The 20,513-nt window shown below is 41.6% G+C and overlaps 1 protein-coding gene across 1 annotated transcript; it reads right to left on the reverse strand.

Moving 5' to 3' along the window:
- Positions 1 to 2,309: 2,309 nt before the first annotated feature.
- socs5b (suppressor of cytokine signaling 5b) lies at positions 2,310 to 10,214 on the reverse strand. Its single transcript, XM_031876166.1, has 2 exons — positions 9,925 to 10,214; positions 2,310 to 4,229 (listed from the first exon to the last, which is right to left on the reverse strand). The coding sequence occupies exon 2, from the start codon at positions 4,208 to 4,210 to the stop codon at positions 2,546 to 2,548; it is 1,665 nt and encodes a 554-aa protein (XP_031732026.1). The 5' UTR covers positions 4,211 to 4,229; positions 9,925 to 10,214; the 3' UTR covers positions 2,310 to 2,545.
- Between the last annotated feature and the right edge of the window lie 10,299 nt (positions 10,215 to 20,513).

Here is a 20,513-nt window from a genome sequence, read left to right on the forward strand (position 1 = left end):
AATCATGACACCATCGGGCACATTAAAAAGCCTAAGCCTGCTCGTTATTACACAGCTGTGTACGGGAGCTTTGGTCACAGGCTCAGATATTCACGGCAAAGAAACACTCGACGTTTGTTCGTGATTCATCCTCAGACGAGAAGGACAATAACCTTTAACGTGTGTGCATGCGCAAACTAAAACAATAGGAACTGTTTCAGCTTCAATGTATTTTAGTTTCACACTTCACCTGCTGCGTCTACATGCTTTCAAGTTAATCGTGTTTGTTAGGAAACATGTCGTAAGGGAACCGCTCTGCTCGTCTCAGACCATCTCATCCTCCCAAAGTCATGTCAAAACGTCAACTGTTCTTTCTTTTTTCTTTAAAAAAGCCAGGTAACATTATTACTACTACTACTACTACTACTATTAAGAGTTAGAACTAACACTGTTGCTGATGAACTGATGAACGCGATCAATGTCAAAATTCTCACAGTAAAGAGTCTAGGATCCGTACGTGTGACGACCTGCACGTGTGAGAGCTGGACGTTGATTGGTCGACCACTGAAAGATGCTACAGTAGGGCTGGCATTGGACCCACTAACAACCTAATACTACAGGCCATAATGTGCGAGAGGCTAATGCATGCATTAGTCAGCGAGAAGAGATGTAACTAACGTACAACTTATTTCAATAATCTGTCAACGCTCAAACCGATGTAGCACCGCTGAAATGTTATCCGTTACAAAAACCTCCAGCATGCACCATGAGTAGGTGAGCCGGTATTCTCTCCAGTCTCATTCGATGGCCTCCGAGTGGACCGAGTTTAAAACACCTCCTGCTAAAGGTTTTGGACTACGAAGCAACTAATTGCTATGTAACAGGATATATGGTTCTCTGAAAAGGCACATCGGTCACACTTATTTCCTCTTCACAATGAGAACACACACAGAAATGACCGGCTGGCCAGCGGTGTTTTTGTCCCGAGTAACCCAGCGAAAATCATTCAGGGTACATAACTGAAGCTCTCAGAGATATGCCGACCTGTCCAGAGTTGATTGTTGCCTGTGCTCAGAGCTATAACTAGGGACTGTGAGGGGACGTGTTGGGGGTTGAGACGTACATCACCTCTTTCCTGTGATTTTCATTTAAAAACACATTTGAACACGTTTCATGAAAGAAATATAAATTAAGGTGGAAAAGGGTACAGAAAACTAATCATGGGAGTTGTAGTTTGGTCTTTGAAGTATCATGAGGTGAGCAGTCAGCCCGTTTCCAAACGAGCTTTAATAGTTCAAGCAGATCGATTCACAGTCATTTTTAAAAGGACACTGGCATTTTGAATTTTTGGCTTCACCTACAGCTCGTCACGCGTGCCCTCGGTCCCTCTGAGAAGACGTGTTAGCATTCCTCACTGTAACTAACCAAAGTTCAAAGCAATCTGCACCAGTGTTACAAGTGTCTGGTGAAGATAACTATCGAACTGGGACACGCAGATTCCACCAAAAGATACCAACTGAAGGACGCGGGTGTAAAACTTAAGACACCGGACTGCTAGAATGTTACCCTGGGAGGTAAATTGCATTGGGGGAGAAATGAACTGTGTGAATGTATGCACAATGAAGAACTGTCTGACAGCTGTGACAACCGCAACTACGGCAAGAATCGTTAGGGACAGATTGTAAGAAAACATTCTGTTTTGAAAGCAATGACGCACAATGGAAATAAAGTTGACATGTTCCGCTTGCTCACTAAATAGGACACAGTAGACGGATTCATCATTCACCATTACTGCTTAAGGATGAACTACGTTTTTTTTCTTTAAAAAGGACTAATCTATAGTCCTTAGAAAGCATTTCATTTCCCTGATGTGCTGTCCTGAACTCTGTGGACCCTCTCAGAATCTGTCCCTGGCTTAGCTGATGCTCGTGCATGCAAAGAGATGGCAAAGAATGTGCCTTATGTAGCTCCATCCATGGGACAAGCTCTGACTGCAATAAAATAATAGCATCTCCAGATGCCCTCTCAACCCACACACACACACACACACACACACACACACACCTTAAAACCCTCTTGGGAAAAAATAGAAAAAAATAGAGAAAGCACAAAGTGAACTGTACAATGTAGCCATGTGGGCCTAAATAGCATTTTGGGATGAATACGGGGAGGCATGCAGGCAGATCTACAGGCAGGGTGATGTTGTGGGATCAGGCAGACATTTAGCACAAAGCAGGTGAAAAAAGACACAAAGCACTGATATTTGTGCCTTCCCTCCCTGTCAAAACAACCTGTTCAACACAAAAACATGTGCTTGCCAGACAGCGTTATACTGAATATAATCATATGTATTTTCTGTGATGTAAGTATTAACTAAAACAAAGATTAGAATGAATCTTGTATAGCTTGTTACATTTAAATCCCATCCCTCGCCAGAAAGAGGGCCATGTCAGTATAGCATCTAATTGGCTAATGAGGATTTTTTTTTTAAAATTTATTTTTTTTTTTTTATTTTAAGTTCTGTAATCCTCCTGCAGTGTGTGTACAGGCAATGAAGAAGCCCACCCTATTTGACCTTGAGTGGCGGTTCCCTCTCCAGCCAGCGAACTCGTACTTTCTGTTTATAGTGATACTCCTTGAGGAAGTCCTGCAGGGCAGGGGGCAGCGGCAGAGAGCCTATACCATCGTAAGTGGTCCAGCGGCAGATGGCGGCTCGTGCCAGGTGCTGCAGGCCAAAGGGAAAGGTCCGATGGAGAGGCGCCGTGAGCAATGGTTCAAAAAACATGCAGGCGCTGGGGTCCTTGTAGTGCTCCAGCAGTCCTGTGACGGTGGAAGAGTGGAAAACACAAGGGTCGTGAGCATCGAAGCTGAAGTTGTGGTTCCACTGCTCGATGCGGGCGTGCAGCGAGCGGTTGTAACGGCGGAAGCTAACAGAGAAGAGGTAGTCCTCCTGGGCCGAGTCGCGCAGCAGGAAGGTGCCCTCGGGCCGTCCGTCTAGCAGCGCCTCGGCCTCGTAGCGGTCCATCACGCCCCAGTAGCAGGGCAGAGCTGTGATCTGCTGTAGGTCCGGCACCAGGCAGTGGATGTAGTCTATCTGAGTGTGAACCTTCCAGGGTCCCGGCTGCTGCCTGCTCAGGTCCCCAGAGGCGTGCCTCTGCTTGGGCCTCCGGGCCTGCAGACAGAGGGTGGTCGAATCCTCCTCAGAATCACAGTCCTGGGCTGGCACTGCAGCCCCCAACACTGGACCGCAGGCCCCTGATGATCCAGCGGCCACAGAGGCCCGGCCGTCCCCTGAGGCCTCTCCTATGCTAGGAGCCATCTTTGGTCCCAGTTTGTAGAGAGAGGAGCCCGGCACTGAGGCCTCCAGGGTGTGGATCTGTGCGTTAGGTGGTGGGTCCACACCTTCCTCGATACTAAGTCGGCGGCGCTCGCGCAGGCGTTCCTCCTCGTCCTCGGGAGATGTGTGGGCTGGGTCAAAGGCGTCCAGCAGGGCAGTGGAGGAATGCGGGCTAACCGGTGCCGTGTGCTGCTTGATCAGGTGCCACTTGTGTGCGAGGTCTGAGCCTGGCGGGAAGGGACAGGTCTCCAGCATGAGCTCCGTCAGGTGAATCTTCCGTTTGGAGGTGACGGGGTTCTTGGACGAGCGAGAGCGTCTGCGAGCGGGCAGCGGTAAGCACAGCCCTACTGTATCGCTGAGCCGCTGGCGCAGAGACCGAGCGTTCAGACTGCGTCCTCCGGACACAGAGTCGCACATCTCCTGGATGGAGCCGACTCCGTAACGCCTGTCCCTACGATTCCCGCTCCCCCGGAGGCGCCCAGACCGCCTATCTGCCTCCAGAGAGCTCTGGGTTTTGTTGGAAAACGAGTGTTTTTTCTTGCCCCCCCATGGGGCATGACGGGAATAGGAGTCTCTCCGGGCCATGGGTACGCCCCCCGATCGCCCCCGCACATCCTCAGTGTCCTTGTCGATTGTAATCTCCACTATCTGAGGGATGTCCGACACACAGTTATGGTGGCGACGTCCCACCGTTGCCATCGGCACTGGCAGGAGGCTCCGTGATGGGCTGCAGGCTCCCGATGCCTCACCTGAGCCGCCTCCTAGTCCGAGCTCCACCACGCAGTGGACGGCATCGGCCTCAGCCCTGCTCTCACTGGGTCCTGAACTGTTGTTGTGAAAGAGTGTCTGGCATTTGCTCTTCAGGTTGCTCCACATGTTGCCCACTTTCTTCATCAACAGGAGTCCCCGGGACCTGAAGATGACAGGAGACAAAAATTTGAAAAATCTCACAACAGCAATTGGCGCATACATTTAACACCGAGGCACAAGCTGCATAAAGAGTGTCCTACATTGAAATTCCCCAGACTACTATGTATCTAGTAATTTGACATGGCGAGAGTATAACGGGTCTGAGAGGTGGCTGAGCTTGAGTAGTTGGAACAGCGGAGTTAGGAGTTGCCAGGCAGACGTGCAGGGACACAAGGCCACAGCTATAAATGAACCCAGGATCTGCTCACAGCTGATCTGCTGGTATGTACTGTATTACAGAGCCAGCCTAGACCTGACCAAGAACTTTCCCTGTAACAGCAGCAGATAGGGCAGATGTACATGCACATACACACTCCCGTATACCGTTGATTTATTGCTCTATTAGAATTTGACAAGGATTTGGGAGTAGTAGCGTCGAACTGCGTTCAAAAGGTGCAAATTTTATAGAGAACCAAGTCGCCACAGGTAGGTGGTCTGCCAAGCACGAAGCACTGAATGATTCTAAAACGCAACGTTTCATTTCCAAGTTCAGACACCGTTTCTAGTTGGTGTTGCCAATCCAAAATCCCTGCAGCAAACAGCTAGATAACGGAATAATCAATATGCAAAATATCCAAAATGCAAAATATCCAAAACCACATGCCTTGCAAGTCTTCACACTTATGTTTTAGCCATTTCCTAAAAGTGAATTAGAACAACGCGTTTTGACATTCATCACTTGAAGTAATTGTAACTAGAAATGCACCGACCGATTAGCCACCGTCACCAGCTGATCAGCCAAGAACAGTCATCGGCCAATCGTCTGTTATAGCCCATTCCATTTTTTGCGGGTTCAAATGGTTGATTAACGCACGTTTTGTGGGTTGGGCAGTGCGGATTGGCTAACAGCTCGTATTAAAAAACCCTGACCGGGGCATCACACAGCGTGGAAGTTTTGATGCAGCCCAAACTACATTAGATAGATATGTTGCGCCTGTAAAACATGGAGGAGAAAGTGGGATAAACTGCAATTGGATTTTATTTGGCCTGTATGTGCAATTTTGAACAAAATTAATAGTCATTGTTTAATTATGAAAATACACAATTACATTTTGAAGTTTCCATGAAAAAAGTTACAACAATGTTGTGTATGCGGTCAATTATAATTCTTTGAAAACATTGCAATCAGCCAAGAAAATTGAAATTGATGCAATTGTAACTGATGAGATGATGACCGTATCAATAAGATACAGTACGTTATAAGAACATGCACTCCAACTATGGGAGTTTTTGCTGAATATTTAAATCCCTAAACCTGTCAGCATTAATTGCATGTGCCATTTACCAAGTTAAGGCCCACAACAAAGTAGGTTGGACCCTCTGTAGCGGGTCACTCCCCCCCCACACACACGCATCTACCTCTGGGCTAAAAGCAGCTATCCAACTACCGTGCATCCTGTCGCCCTGCCTACAGAGGGAAGTTTGCCGTGCAACGTTCATTAAGACATTATGGATGTGCACAGTCAGCTTAGAGAGACACGGGTTCTGTGATGCACAGGAAACCAGACTGGTCTTTAAGCACATGACTGATTAAGTTGATCTGCTGAGGCTATCATTAACAAACTCATGACGTCTGTGTCATCCCCTTTATTGACCTGCTCTGTATACACAAAAGATGACATCTCTCCACTTGACAGTCATTGGATGTTTACATTCAACTACAAAAAACAGCACGTAATAAACATAATGCTATGAAAAAATGATCTTATTCACACGGTTAAGCTGCATCACCAAATGACTAATTTGGTGTGGTTTCTCTCCTGTTCTGTGCTCCATGCATATCTGCACAATAAGCCTGAGTGAGTGTTGGAACTTCTTTGGATTATTGGCTTCACGTTAGCAAGCGCTAATAAATAAGCATCGCTAGCTTAGTCCGCCGGACGTCCCTCTGCTAGAACCTCCTCTGTGTCCCAGTGTTTTAGAACTGTGTTTAAAAACGTCATCTCTGCTATAAACAATGAAGCCAACGTCATGTCAGCCACACACCCACACACACACGCACACATTCGCGCACACACACACTTCAGTTTGGTGTTAAGTGCTGCAAGCTGTGGCTAGGAGTTAATTTGCTACTAGATTTGATCTCAAAATTATCATTTCTGATGCATATATATTTGATTTTCATCTCATAAAAAAATATCAGATGATTTTCCATACATTTTGAATCTCCTATCACTTGTAGTGTCATAGTGACGGGTCTGCAACGTCACGCAAAACCCTGTCACAGAGCTTTAGTCATACAACTTGCAAAGACATATTAATCAAGCACTGGTCGTATTCACAATCAATAATTAAAAATGTATTATGTACAAAATGTGTGTTTTTAATATTGAAGCCTCAATTAAAATGACAGCCTATTTTCTTGCTATGCACAATTAAACAATTACATTTCTGATTTAAATATCCAAACACGAAGCAACATGACAAGACTTGCTACTCCTGCTTTAACAAATCCTTGAACACATGGCATATCTCCTTTTTATGATCATTGCTAATTGGTCATTGATGAATTGATGCATTTGAACGATAGCCTTCAACCTCCCCGAAGTACTGACGACAGGTTTTGTTATAAATTAATAATTATATAATATACTTATTAGAAATATTATATTGAGCATAGTAAAAGCAGCAGTGTCCATGAACGGGCTAGATGAAGGTGAGAGGAGCCGACACAAGTTTGGCTGAAGTCAAACCTGCACCACGTCATCGTGGTAAGCGACACCTTATATTGTGCCTTTCCTGTTGTATGGAAAACAACTGGCTCTGTGCCCACAGCACAGGCTCCCATTATTCCTCACGTAATGGCAAGAATCCACAGTGCACGGGACCTCAGCCGTGCAAATCAATAAGTAAATGTTATTCAAGATGTGACTTAAAAGCAACAGTGTGTAGCATTTAAGGGGAGCTATTGACAGAAATGGAATATAATAATTGTGTATTCTTTAGTGTTTAAAATCACCTGAAAATTCTCTTTTTTTTATCGTTACCTTAGAATGAGCTGTTTCTATCAACATACAGTGTGTACATGTTTGTACAGTAGCCCAGAATGGACAAACCAAACACTGGCTCTAAATAAAGTAATTGGCATTTACACATCGGCCACTGTAGTTCTCCTACACACTTAGCTAATGAGCAAACTTTTAGCTGGTTGCAATCTGAAATCTCAGTGCTAGGACCGTCAAAATTGTGCAAAACTGACGTTCAAATATTCATTATTAGAAAACACAGGTTTGTACTACTCCTGTTTTTGTACATTATTTCTATGACACCATGTCCTAACTGGTAGCCTCAGCGCTTATTTAGGATAGGTACGTGGTCATCAGGGTTGTTAAATTATTTCATTGTCCGGTTGTTTTGATAATATGCAAAATTTGATCTCAAATGTGAGCATTAATACATTTAAATTATACTATTATTTTGCCCTAGGACTTTAATAGTTGTAAATGAATTTAAAGGTTCAGTCCAAAGGTTCTAGCCACTACACAATGCGAGTGATGATTGACACTTCCTTGAAAGAATTTGCCAGCATTTGCCTTGATTCTGTAATCGTACTGCCAACATGAAAACACTGACCTAGGAACGAAAACTGCATGTTCAACGGTCTTCCCTCAAAGATGAACTAGAATTGTGAAGCTAATATTATATCAGCTACATCTTGAGAGGCTGGATTTTCCACCCGGGTTGGAGTGTGTTATCCCTCAGCTAGCGTTTCAAGTTCACCTTCACAAACAAGGAAGTTCCAGTGGCCACGACACACAGCTAAAAGGGTCCAGGATCTGTAAACCTTAGTTAAATGTGCCCAGGTAGGCTTAACACAATGTCATTCTTATGACTGTTGCCACAATTTAACAATTATGTATCAGCAATAATAAACGAGGTCCACTTGTGCACATCTAGATGGCTTCACTGTTGACTGATAATAAATGGCAAGGATTGAAAAGATAAGCAAAGAGACAGAGTGCTAGGAGGTGTACCATTAACATACATGGGAATTACTACAAATGCGAGGAAAACTCTGCAGCGTGTCCTTGTTAGCTTGGTTACAGTCTTATTAGAAGTCAAAGAAAACTCTTGGAGTCATCCGAAACAGACGCATAGCAGTAATCATATTTCTCACTACATTTACTTTTTTGGTGCAAGTTATAATGAAGTTTAATTCTTGCTCTAATCATTTCTGCAACATTATAAACTAGAAGTTCAAATGTATGTCTACAGCCGGCCAAACACCGCTAGGGCATATCATATTGTATATATCCACCGAGAATGAACCCTGCTCAGCTAAGATTGATTATTTTAAACTATTGTCGCCCTATATAACGCCCTACTACTGTTGCCGTTGTTAACAACGGCCACACAAACAGTGCGATCCAGTCCACAAACCATGTACAGCCACCCTGAAACAGAACTAGGCTACTTCTGCTCTCCGGCAGCCCAACACACCCATTCTCCTGGGATCCCACTGATCTAAGAGAGGGCTGTAGAGAAGACAAGATTAAGGGAGGACGCCTTCTCTGCTCAGACCAGAGTTAATGAGATATTTGCAGCGTTTTGCATTCTGAAAGATATGTGGGATGCCGGAAAGCCACCCGGAGTCTGTAAATGACGGATAAATCACACCGATTCTTCCCATCATTAAAATCTCAGCAAATATTTAAACTTTCATTGGACATAATACGGCAAATTTCCTGTGCAAAATGATTTTCTTTGCCAAAAAACAAACTTTTCAAATAGAGACAGACCATGCACAGTAAAATATATTCCTACAAAACAATTTGGCATTAACAATACAAGTGTTTGTATGATCATTATTCTGTCCTTTTGTTCGTAGTTTGGGCTCAGTAGTAAACCAACGAACATTCAAGTCAGACAGAAAACTATAAGTAACTCACATTAGTTCAGTAACAAGAACTGGGAGAACATACCTTAACTTGCATTGTAAGACAAACTCTTTAAATGTGATGTTAACTACATGAAGTCATCCCTACAATAACGTTACCAACACTGCATTCGTTTGAATATGATTTTCTCATACAGATTGACGTGGATGTAAAGTTGCATTATACTAACGTTTAACGTTACTACCTTGACATATTATAGATACTACCAACTTAATGTCAACACAAGACACACAATTAACGAGCTCTACCGTTATTATAGCTGGTATATAGAAATGGTTTGAAGGCCTTTACGTTTCTGGAGGCCCCACTTAACCATCCACAGCCATACCGCTAAATGTAGCTACAGCCGCGAAGACAACGTTAGCTAGGGTCAAATTTGCCAAGTTGGCATGGTGCTTTCAGTCAGAAGTACATTTGTCATAAACATATTTCAAACTGCCCTCTATTGGTTGGTAACAGATATACCCTATCTTAACGCGAAACGCAGACGGCTTCGCTAACTTGCGGTTCAGGCTTACGAGCTGTCAAAAATTGCTAACTGTTAGCATCTCCTAGAATGGGATTTTCAAGCGGTTTAGTTAGCATTGGCTAAGCAGCCAGCTAGCGTTGTTAGCTTGGGAAAAAAGCAACGCAAAAATATACACAACTAAATAAAGTGGTAATGGGCTGCTTACAGATGTTTAGCAGACACATGTTACATGACTGACAAGTAGTAGTTTGTTTCTCGAATTCATATCTTACCCGTGTGCCTTTTGAAAGCCCTATTCAACAGCTCTCTTTGTCTGCAAAAAATGGCTATTAAGAGAAGTCAGCCATACATCCCCTTTGCGGACCACGGTGTTGGATGGAAGCACTAAAGGTACGCGGACACTTGATGGTATCATCCCGAATATTTAAAAATGAGTTAGTTAAATACTGATAAAAATATTTAAAAAGCTAAATTATTCTTTGAGCGCCGCGAAAACCCTGTTCTTCATCATGGTGGGGGTCTTCTTTTCTGCCGTGGTCGCTGCTGCTTGTAGCAGCCAATATGACGGCGCTCTCAGCAGGCGGAGAGGCGGACGGCGTCGAGCGTGAGGGAAGCCGACTGACAGCGGCTCGGTCCAATGGAGGAGAGGGAAAAGACGGCCATTTCCGACGGAGCACGCGGATAGGGAATGCCCCGGAGCTGGCTCCGCATGATGGGCGTCTCGTGTCACCAATGAACGAGAGAGGAGGATGGGGCTCTCCGCTAGCAGCTACTTGGAAACGTGGAGAGGCGAACCGATGCTAGTGGTGTTACGGCCAGGCCGGACCATCGACTCACTGTCTGATGTCATCCAGGTAAGTAAGTTGGGAGTGAGGGGAACTCCAGAACGAAGAAAATCCAAAATCATTTTATTTTGTAGAGATTAAAGTAAAGAGTACTACAATAATCCCACTATTCTCAGTAAATCCAAGCTCCTATTATTGTCATACCCAAGGTTTGTTTTACCAATTGGCCAAGACTAGGCCCCTTCTTGAAGAAGCTCCATGTGTCAAAATCTAGTTTTAAAGCTTAATTATTTCAGGTTTGTGCTTCAATGTTTCATATTCCAAAAACAATTTATGTTTAATCAAATTTCCACACAGCCAATCTGAAGGCCAAGTAATATTCCAGCATAAAAAACTGCACACATTGTGCAGACAGTGGACAGAAAGGGATCCAATAGCAAATTATACTCACCAGTGGCCCTTGAGCCAATTCATCTCACCATGATCATGCCTGGGAACTGTCCTCTCAGTGTCAATATAATTCCAGTGCACAGAACAAAGCCGTTTATCTATGAAGAAAAAGTAAACAACTAGGCTACTAATAAATGCATTTATTTTTGGAAATGGTAGGATGGTAAAAACTAGCGTTCCCCCCTATATCAAACAAAGTCAAACACTTAATGCAGACACCCTCGTGGGCCTTAGGTGCTGCAGAATTAGATGTGTCACTCTGGAGCCTAGACCACTGAGTAGGCTATGTGTCGTAGCTTGTACCAAAGTAAATCTCAGGAAAATTGAAAACAACCCAAAGCGACGTTCATAGTCACTCGCACCCACACATGAGGTCATCTCCTGGAGCCGGATCATTCGCAAGCACATGACACAAGGCGTAATGGGAAGTGGAAGTGGTGTGAGTAATGCAAGTAGTGAGCTGGAGCTCACGGTGAGTTCATTGGTGGAAATCACCAGCAGTCCGAACACATTAGCTTTTACATCTCCGAGCTGCTGATCCAATTTGTGCCCATGAGAGGAAATGCAAGAGAATTGCATTAGCACCGATTGTTCGGGGCCCAGGAGTGATTCACACTATTTTAGTCAACACGGACCTCTCCTGCCAGGTCGCCGCTGTGTCGTCTGCAAACCAGTCCGCATAACTTACTGTGTCCAGGATGATGAGATTCACTTGGATTCACTTCGAAAGACAAAGCCACAGCATCACATCAGCTCTGCTATAAATGAGAAACATGTCTTTAACCAAAGAGACTTAAGTGTTCCGGCCTTCACGCCTGACTATTTATAATAAGGATTGTTTTATACAATCAAACTTCTTAGAATACTTGCAAGTGGTGGCGTGTATATCGGGATCATTTCATCAATCCCAGAGAAGAATATGTGGATAGTGAACTTTAATTTACTGCGGCAAGCCACGAGTCTGACATCCAAGAAACGACGACAGATCATATAAGTGCTGACAGATAATATTTGGAGCATGGGCAGTCACAGAGGACACAAATAGATTTGGATACCTATCAGTCATGATGTGGAATAGATGGATGGATGCAGACGCTTGGATGGATACGTAGGATTCTTTCCACGGTGTGCAGATCACATTTCATAGTCAAATTCATTATTTATCTTCAGTACTCGTACCTCAAAGGTGTACTTATACAGTGCGTTGAATGTTTTGGTGGTAAGAAATGATGAAACATCAAGATGTGAGCAAATTTTGTTGGACTACATTTGGATGATGGTATGGTTTGTCCAGCTTCTCTCTTTGCAGCCCACTGAAACTGCAGGTGTAAAAAAAGCAGAGTAATTGACAGTTTTGGAATCGTGTCCGATTTGAATTCTCATTAACCTTTGCGTTTTCGATCTGACCTTATTATGAGTTATTGTGACTCTTGTTCCTATTCACTTTGCCTGCATTTTCTGATTGTATTGCAATTGTTTTGAAATTAGAATCACATTTGTGCCTAAAAATATAAATTCAAGCACATTCAGGGGCCAAGCCGATGCACAGTTTGTGCATTGTATTGTATGAATCTAGATGTACAGTTTCTAGGAGTTATTTGTGTCATGACAAAGACAAGGTTGCCATCTTGTGGCAGCAGGGTGGAAACAAAATTGCATCAACATCCAAAAATCACATGTGCTGATGATCAGTGTTAGTGTCTCAAACCCCTCAAATCTGCTGTTTCATTTCCGTAATTTCCTCCGCCAAGGAGGTTATGTTTTCAGTCTGGTTTGTTTGTTTGTCTGTTTGTCAGCGGGATCACAGAAAAAAAACTACCGGTCAGGTAATTTCTTTTCTCTTATGGATACAACCTTTGTGGAGGTCTGTGCTCTCTGAAGTTATTATTATTATTAAAAGTACTATAACAGTATATTATTATTATCATTATTACAATCATTATTATACTTTTAGAGTGATATTTGCTAAACTGGTATCATTTTAAATTCATGCCTGCGCTCAATACAATATTTTTTTGTAATCAATTTAAGGCTAATTCTGAAAATATCTTTCGTGAAGTATACATTAATAGCTCCACGGTCACACCCTGGCAATTTAGAGAAGTTGGTCGAATTTTTTTTAACAGTCAAGTTTGTCTTTAGAGGTCGGTTGTGCCGGTTGAACTGCAAGTGAACCCAGACGTGACGTGACTGGTAGATACAGGCTTCCCTTAGAGCAGAGGTCTTCAACAGGAGGTACTGCAGGGGGCCCGCGAAATCTTTGGTTGATTAGACAATTAAAAAAAAAATAATAATAAATTTTTTTTCTCTGAACATGAATCTGTCCATTATTTTAATAGTTCAGTATTGTATGAAAGATAACAGGTATGTTTATGCATGGCAGTGGCACTAATAGGCATCATTTTGAATAGCTTGTGTGCATGATTATCATGCAATTGACAGACAATGTTGATATTGGCATTGGTATCAGCTGACAAGCTATGTTTATAAATGGCAGTGGCACGGCCACCCTACACACTGTACCTTGCACATGTTTAAAATAAAAACATGAATATATGAACCTGTGTATTATTTGAATAGCTTAGTATTGAATGCACAATAAAGAGGTATACATGGCACTAGGCCCGTTTAATATGAAACACAATTTTATACAATATATATAGTCGGGGGTCCCTGCTCCATCTCTCTATCAGTTTGGGGGTCCTTGGCCTGACAAACATTGAAGACCCCTGCCTTCGAGGCACAAGACAGTCAGCAGGATGAGGGGCAGTCAAACCTCCACCTACAGTCTCCGCCAGCAAACTGCATGTGCTGCCTCCGCCTTCAGATTCTGGCCGACAGCTGGGGTCAAACATCCACCTACAGCAGCGGAGGCGGCACGTGCAGGTTGCTGGCAGAGGCTGAAGGTGGAGGTTTGACCTCAGCTGTCGGCCAGAATCTGCAGGCGGAAGCGGCACCTGCAAGTTGCTGGCAGAGGCTGAAGGTGGAGGTTTGACCTGCAGATTCCGTCCGACAACTTAGGTCAAACATCCAGCTTCATTCTCTGCCAGCAACCTGCACATGCCGCCTCCGCCGCTGTAGGTGGAGGTTTGACCTCAGCTGTCGGCCAGAATCTGTAGGTGGAGGCGGCACCTGCCTGGTCTTACATCTCTGGTTCTTCCGAGGTGTCCACAAAATAATGTGGAGGATGAACACCGACCCCGTATGAGATGTCCACATGCACCCGTCCGTCTTTGTCTACAGTCTCTTTTAATATTGGACGGTCCAGTCTCTTCCAGAGCTTCTGTTTGATGCGTCGTCCCAGATTTAAGGTTGGCGGACGCAGACGGCCGTTCTTGAACCTGTGAGGAGAGGAAGACATGAGATTAAAAAGTTTATACATGGAATAAATTGAGTGAAAAAATAAAGTGATTAGAAAATGTGATAATCATCAGATAGAGTTTTGACACAACATACCTCAGCATATTGTCCACAACTTGGTGGTGGAGTTGCTGGTACTCTTCGTCAGAGCGGTTGTGGATTAGAGGGCCGTCATGGTACAGTGGAGTCAAGGAGGGCCAGGGGCCGGGGGCCATGCTGGAGGCAACCGGCAGGTCTGCAGGCAGGATGGTGGCCCGAGGCTTTGGAAGAGTCTCAGCAGGTTTAGGACGGGCCACGGAGCTCCTCCTCCTCCTCTTCTGGGGACGGTCTGCAGTAGCAGCAGAGCGCCGGCGCTTGCGGGTCAAAGTCTGAACCTGGTGAGACACATGAGAGGATGTCAAACTAAAACCTGTCTAATACTCTCTGGAGGGTTTACACTGTGACTTATTTAATAATAATAATAATACATTTTATTTATTGAGCGCTTTTCATGATTCTTAAAGACACTTTACATTAAAATCATCATATAAAAGAAAGCTATACACTAAAATTTTAAAACGCATAATATCGGTCACACAATATTGAAAATTAGGATCTAAATGTGTCACCTGGTCGTCCCTGCAGCATGGACACTGTCTGCGAGCGGAGACTCTCCTTCCTCTCTGGTTGTCCTGCAGGTGGACGGGAACATCACACTGCAACGACACACACTCATGTTAGAATGAGGCTTCACTAGTACAGTCAAAGAAACATCTGGCAATAGATAAAGTGAATAATAACATGTATTGTCACAAACATAATGAGCCTATCAGTCCATTGAAAGAGTTCATGGAGGCCAGATTAAGTTAGCAGGAGGCCCCAGGGCTACAATGAGCTACTCCCCCTATTGACCTCTGATCCTCACACTCTTACACAGTGTGGATTTCTGTGCTTTATTAGAGCTGGTTTCAGATTTGCTGGTAGCCTGATTAAAAACATGATTACAGGAATATTTAGCATGTTCTCATAAAACTGAAAGAGTGAAGGAGTTAAAACCTCCTCAAGACAGAACCTCGAGGTCTGATAACAAAGCAGGACCCTCCTTATATATATATAGTATTTCCATACTGTAGGAAAATATAATTATAATATATTAAAAATATAAAAGTTCAAGCATTTTATAGTTGAGAGCCTACTTTTAATAGGCTATATTTAAACATCCAATATCAATGTGTTAGCTTGGAGCTGGTTGATATGAATTTGTGATAAGAATTATTTGATAAAAGACATAATATGATAAATGATATGATGATAAAACATTATAATAAGTCAGGCAGTGATTTTAATGTATTTATAATGACTAAGTTAGATGAACTGATTCGGTACAGTACAGTGGTCTACCTGATCCATTAGCCAAACAGTTTGTATCATTACAGTGAAAAACACTGTCTACAATGTTTATAATGATGATATGAATCATATTAATGATAATATGAATTAGTTTTTTTGTTTCAGTGAGGGAGTGTTCATGGCAGAGCCGATTTGAAGTGTATTTGATAAAAGTTATCTTTTAAGCTAGCTAAACGTTAGCTTAGCTAGCTTAAAACGTTAGCTTAAACGCTTAAACACTAAAAACCACTCAGTGTTTAAATTTCACATTTTCCATGGTGGAAGTCAGTTGTATCTCTTCAGTCAGTCTCTGTGAGTCTGTAGTTGATGTCGGGATGTAACAAATCGTCTGTAGAAGCAAAACTTTGCAACAAATCGTCGAGAGAAAGTTGAAAAAACACTGTTCTTGACGGTCTGAGGCGTTGTTTATGTTTAAATGATCATCTGATATTTATGTAGCGCTGAGATGTAACCTAGCAACGATGGAATCCTTCACGTCCATTTTGTTTTCACAGTCACATCTACGTATAATTAATTGTTGTATATTTATATATTATGTATGCATATTTGTGTTTTTATTACAGTATTTTATTATTGCTTTCGTCTTAGTTATATCGAGAACTTCTTCATGCAAAGAGCCAAACTGATGACTTTCACATCTACATAAAAAATGTAACTCTGAATCAGTTTATGAAGTTTTGATAATTATTAATAACTTCATCATCACTGGCATACATTTTAAATGTTTGGGAACACAATATGTTTAAAAATAAAAGGCATATTTGCAGGTTTCTGTGTAAATGACTTCACCAACAGATTATTTTCATCAGAACAATAATTCAAATCACCAGCTTTTAATAAAAGCCTTACGATTTGAAAAGACAAGTACCAACGTTATTTTACCAAACCTCATTAAATAATATATAGACAAGGTAAATAAAAAAATCAAGTCAGCTTTAATGTAAGTCTAAAAAGAGCTTTAGGTGGATTTCTTTTCTTTACCAAAGACAAATACAGAATTTAGTTTATTAGAATAATAATAACAGCAGGTGTAGCCTACATCTATTAAATACGGTCTCACCAAAAAGCTACATTTAAATTAGAAAGTTTCTAAACTAAATTAAAACGATGTTGTGATAAGTCAAAATCAGTGTTCATTATGTGAGTTCATATCAGAGTCTGAGTGAAAATCAGCAGAACATCACATGGAAGTTACAACGAGCTCCTTAAAATCTGCCTCTTCTTTTATCTCTTCTCTTATAAGTTGTTAAACCAACTTCAGCCTGTATTTAATAATTATTATATTCATTTGACATCAGAGACTTTCATTTCTTTTCTTCATATTGTGGCAAACAGACCAAAGCGTTGCCTTGAATTTATCATTTATTATTTCTATCAGACCAAATCAAACACAACACACAGAGCTGCTCCCCATAAACTGAACACATTGTATGAAGACAATACTATATTTCACAGACAGTGTGAAGGCTATTTAGTCCTGTTTGTTTGTTTGTTTGTCTGTTGTTTACCAGGATATCTCAAAAACAACATAACACACTTCAATGACATTTGGTGCAAAGTTGGGCCATGAACAAGAGAACACATGGTTTTTGATGGGAGAGCGCCACCATGAGGACTTTTATAAAACACTTCCTGTTTTGGCTGAGAACTCCTGAATCATGAGGTCTCAAATCACACCTAGTTTTTCATGGATTCCTTCATTAATAATGAATCTGACCAAAACAGAGTTTCTGCAATTTGCCGTGGTTAATATTCCATCAGCTGTGTCTTTACTTCACCAGAAAGATGAATGTTGAATCAATTTATACACAGCTTATTCATATTTACAACTATTGAAAAATAAAGACTTGACATGTCTCTGATCATCATTGTGAATTTGTATTTGGTCTCACACTTCACTCACAGCCATCAAATACTGTTCATAAGTCCTTATAAGAGTGTTATAGTAGCTTTCATACAATAGCTAATAACTTACACTAATAACTTATAGCTGTCACTTCACTTAAAACTCATAAAGTTATGCTATAAGGTGTTATTGATGTTTGTAACACATTATTCCATTTCATAAACGTAGAAATGATAATCTGTTCTGACACATTGGAGCAGTTCTCTATGTGTCTGAATAACTGAATAAAGTTATGGTAGTTATAATGTGCTGTGTAACACAGGACTCATATTCTTCTTTTTGATGTGTTCTCATTATTACTACGAATATTAACAGTATTATTGTGATTATCGTCATTATCAAAAACTTGTAAACAATCATCCACAACTTCCCAACACTGACAAACTCCCATAAACCATTATATTCATAATTTGTTGACAACAAGGCAGAGAGAAAGATAAGCAGAAGGAAAGAAACAGACACACACACATAAACACACACAAACATCGTTGTCACTTTGACATGGAGGTATAAAGCATCATGAACGCTGAACTTATAAAACATTATTTCCTCAATGTTTTATTCTTTATACCCCTTAAGAAGAGTTTTATGAAGCCTTATGCATTTCAAACAAAGAAACAACTCAATCTCATCAAACTTGTGCTGCTGCTGGAACTCTTCTGTGGCTGAAGGAGGAGGACAGCACACACACACTGTTCACTTCATCAATCTCTATTTATTTAAGTTTCCACATGTGTCTTCTTCAGGGGGAACAGGAACACTTCTTCTTTGTCTTTGGGGTTTTACAGCATCAATTACGTGGCATTGCTGCCACCTCCTGGATCTAGATCAATACTGTGCTATCTGCGTACCACAACCTTTTTTATTAAATCAGTGTTATCTTCACACTAATGTGTGTGTTCACGCCGTTTGTTTGTATTTAGTATTCCTTCCTTTTAGTTTATTAAATACTTGTAGTCATCACACAGCAGCAGGATCGATGTGTCTCCACGTTGAAAGAGGCGTTCTGCGCATTTTACGCATGTGGCACAGCCTCGTAAACTTCTTTAATTAGGCCTTCATTAATTATTACATCTCTCATCAAGACCAGTGAGGATGTAACGGTAGTGACCTGACCGTAAAAACATCTGGAAGACAGCAGCCGTCCTCAGGATGAGTCCATCTCCACCAGAGCTGTCGGGACATTTTGATTGTATATACTGTACCTAAAAATACTCAATTTGCTATGGATGAAAAAAATGAATGTTATATCCTGTCGATTGTTGTTGCTGCTTAAATTAAAAATCGTTCAATATTTGCAACAGAGCTAACACTTTTACGTGTGTTATTTTACCACACGTGCTACAGTATGACTAGTCGTCTCATTACACAGAGGAGACGATCATTACGCACAGACAAGAAACACTGAAATTCATCATTCAATTCACTTAAACTGAAATTGAAAAACACCATTAAGTCAACACACAAGAAACAACAACTGAACATCTGTTACAGGGCTGTTGTTGCATTTCACATCATGTCAGCCTCTTTCTGGCCACTCAGTGTTTCTTAAGCTGCATTCATGGTCCAAAAAACGTATCTAGTTCTGTTTAGTGTTGCTTCATATTGAGAAGTATATATAGTAGAGTAACAGTCCAACATTTTGGGAAATGAACCACATAAAGCAGAAATATACACATGGCATGGCTTGATACTAGTAATATTATTGTATTCTAGTAATATTGTGTCTGATGAAGACAAATGTTCATGCAAGAGTTTGGATAAAACATCACCAACAAAAACACAGACGCCCCTCTGAACATGATCCTTGATTATGGATCCTGTTGGCCAGTTGATGTGATAAAGTCCAGATTACAGCAACTACAAAACATAGTTTGACACTGAAAATACAGCAGGAATATAATCTTTGGTAAAGATGAGGAAATCCAGGAGAAATATGAGGAAAACATAAATTGAGAAAATGTCATCATTGAATTCAAGAGGTCGCATAATGAATGAGGAGAAATCTCTTAAATACAAACAAATGAAGGTGCATTTGAACGCTGGAGGTTCATTGCTTCTTTTTATCAAAATGCAATTCCCAATAAGGCAACTTTCCCTTTGATGAAAAGATATTTCCCTTAAAAATGTAATTAAAACAAATACTGACAGTTTGCTTCCGGTAGTTAAAATAAATCAGCAAACACTTGTGACTCATTTGCCAACATAATCATCACATAAATACCAATTTTCTGCTAACATTGATATTTTCCCAAACTTTCATACATAATCTGAGCTACATCAGGGCTCTGCAATACATCACAGGAATGGATTCATTATATGTCATGCATAATCTTAATTTGATGCGCTGTTTTTTTGTTTTTATTCCCCGAGGGTGACGGCTGGAAAAAGCCCAAGACACGCTCAGTGAAGCAGTTAAAGTGACGTTACACCAGGTAAACATACACACACCAGGCTACATGTGTAGTGTGTCAGCGTGTATCTGCTCTACTTTAAAGCCACTGCCACTGTTTCACTTCACATCTTCCAGTGTAATGAGTGCTAACACCGTCCGATAAACATACTCGTTGAGCTGACACATTCACTTTTTGCTCAGCTCAGATTAAGTATAACGTTCATCTACATTTGTAAATGCAAGCAAAATGTCATACTGGCAACTATAAAAAGTAAAATGACAAACATACGGGCATGAACGCAGAAGTCACCACTGCGGGCCACCATGCCACACGTGTTGTACGCCAAAGAGACATTTACACCAATTCTGTGAACGTCACTTCAAAACCACACCTGCATTAATTCATTTCAAATAGTTTCCTTTTAAAAAGAGAGCAAAAGGCCTTAAATCATGGTTTCTTGCATGTTTTTTTTGTTTATATTGTACATATGTGTGATTTACACTTTGCTAAGGACAGCGTCACAGGGTGCTCCCCATTATATCTAAGAATCGGTGAAAAATATAGAACACAATAAA

Source organism: Anarrhichthys ocellatus, unplaced genomic scaffold (assembly GCF_004355925.1).
Source record: "Anarrhichthys ocellatus isolate YVR2014 unplaced genomic scaffold, GSC_Weel_1.0 scaffold104, whole genome shotgun sequence".
NCBI lineage: Eukaryota > Metazoa > Chordata > Actinopteri > Perciformes > Anarhichadidae > Anarrhichthys > Anarrhichthys ocellatus.

Coding starts and splice junctions, on each gene's coding strand:
- socs5b (XM_031876166.1), bottom strand. CDS start 4,210: ATGAAGAAAGTGGGCAACATGTGGAGCAACCTGAAGAGCAAATGCCAG.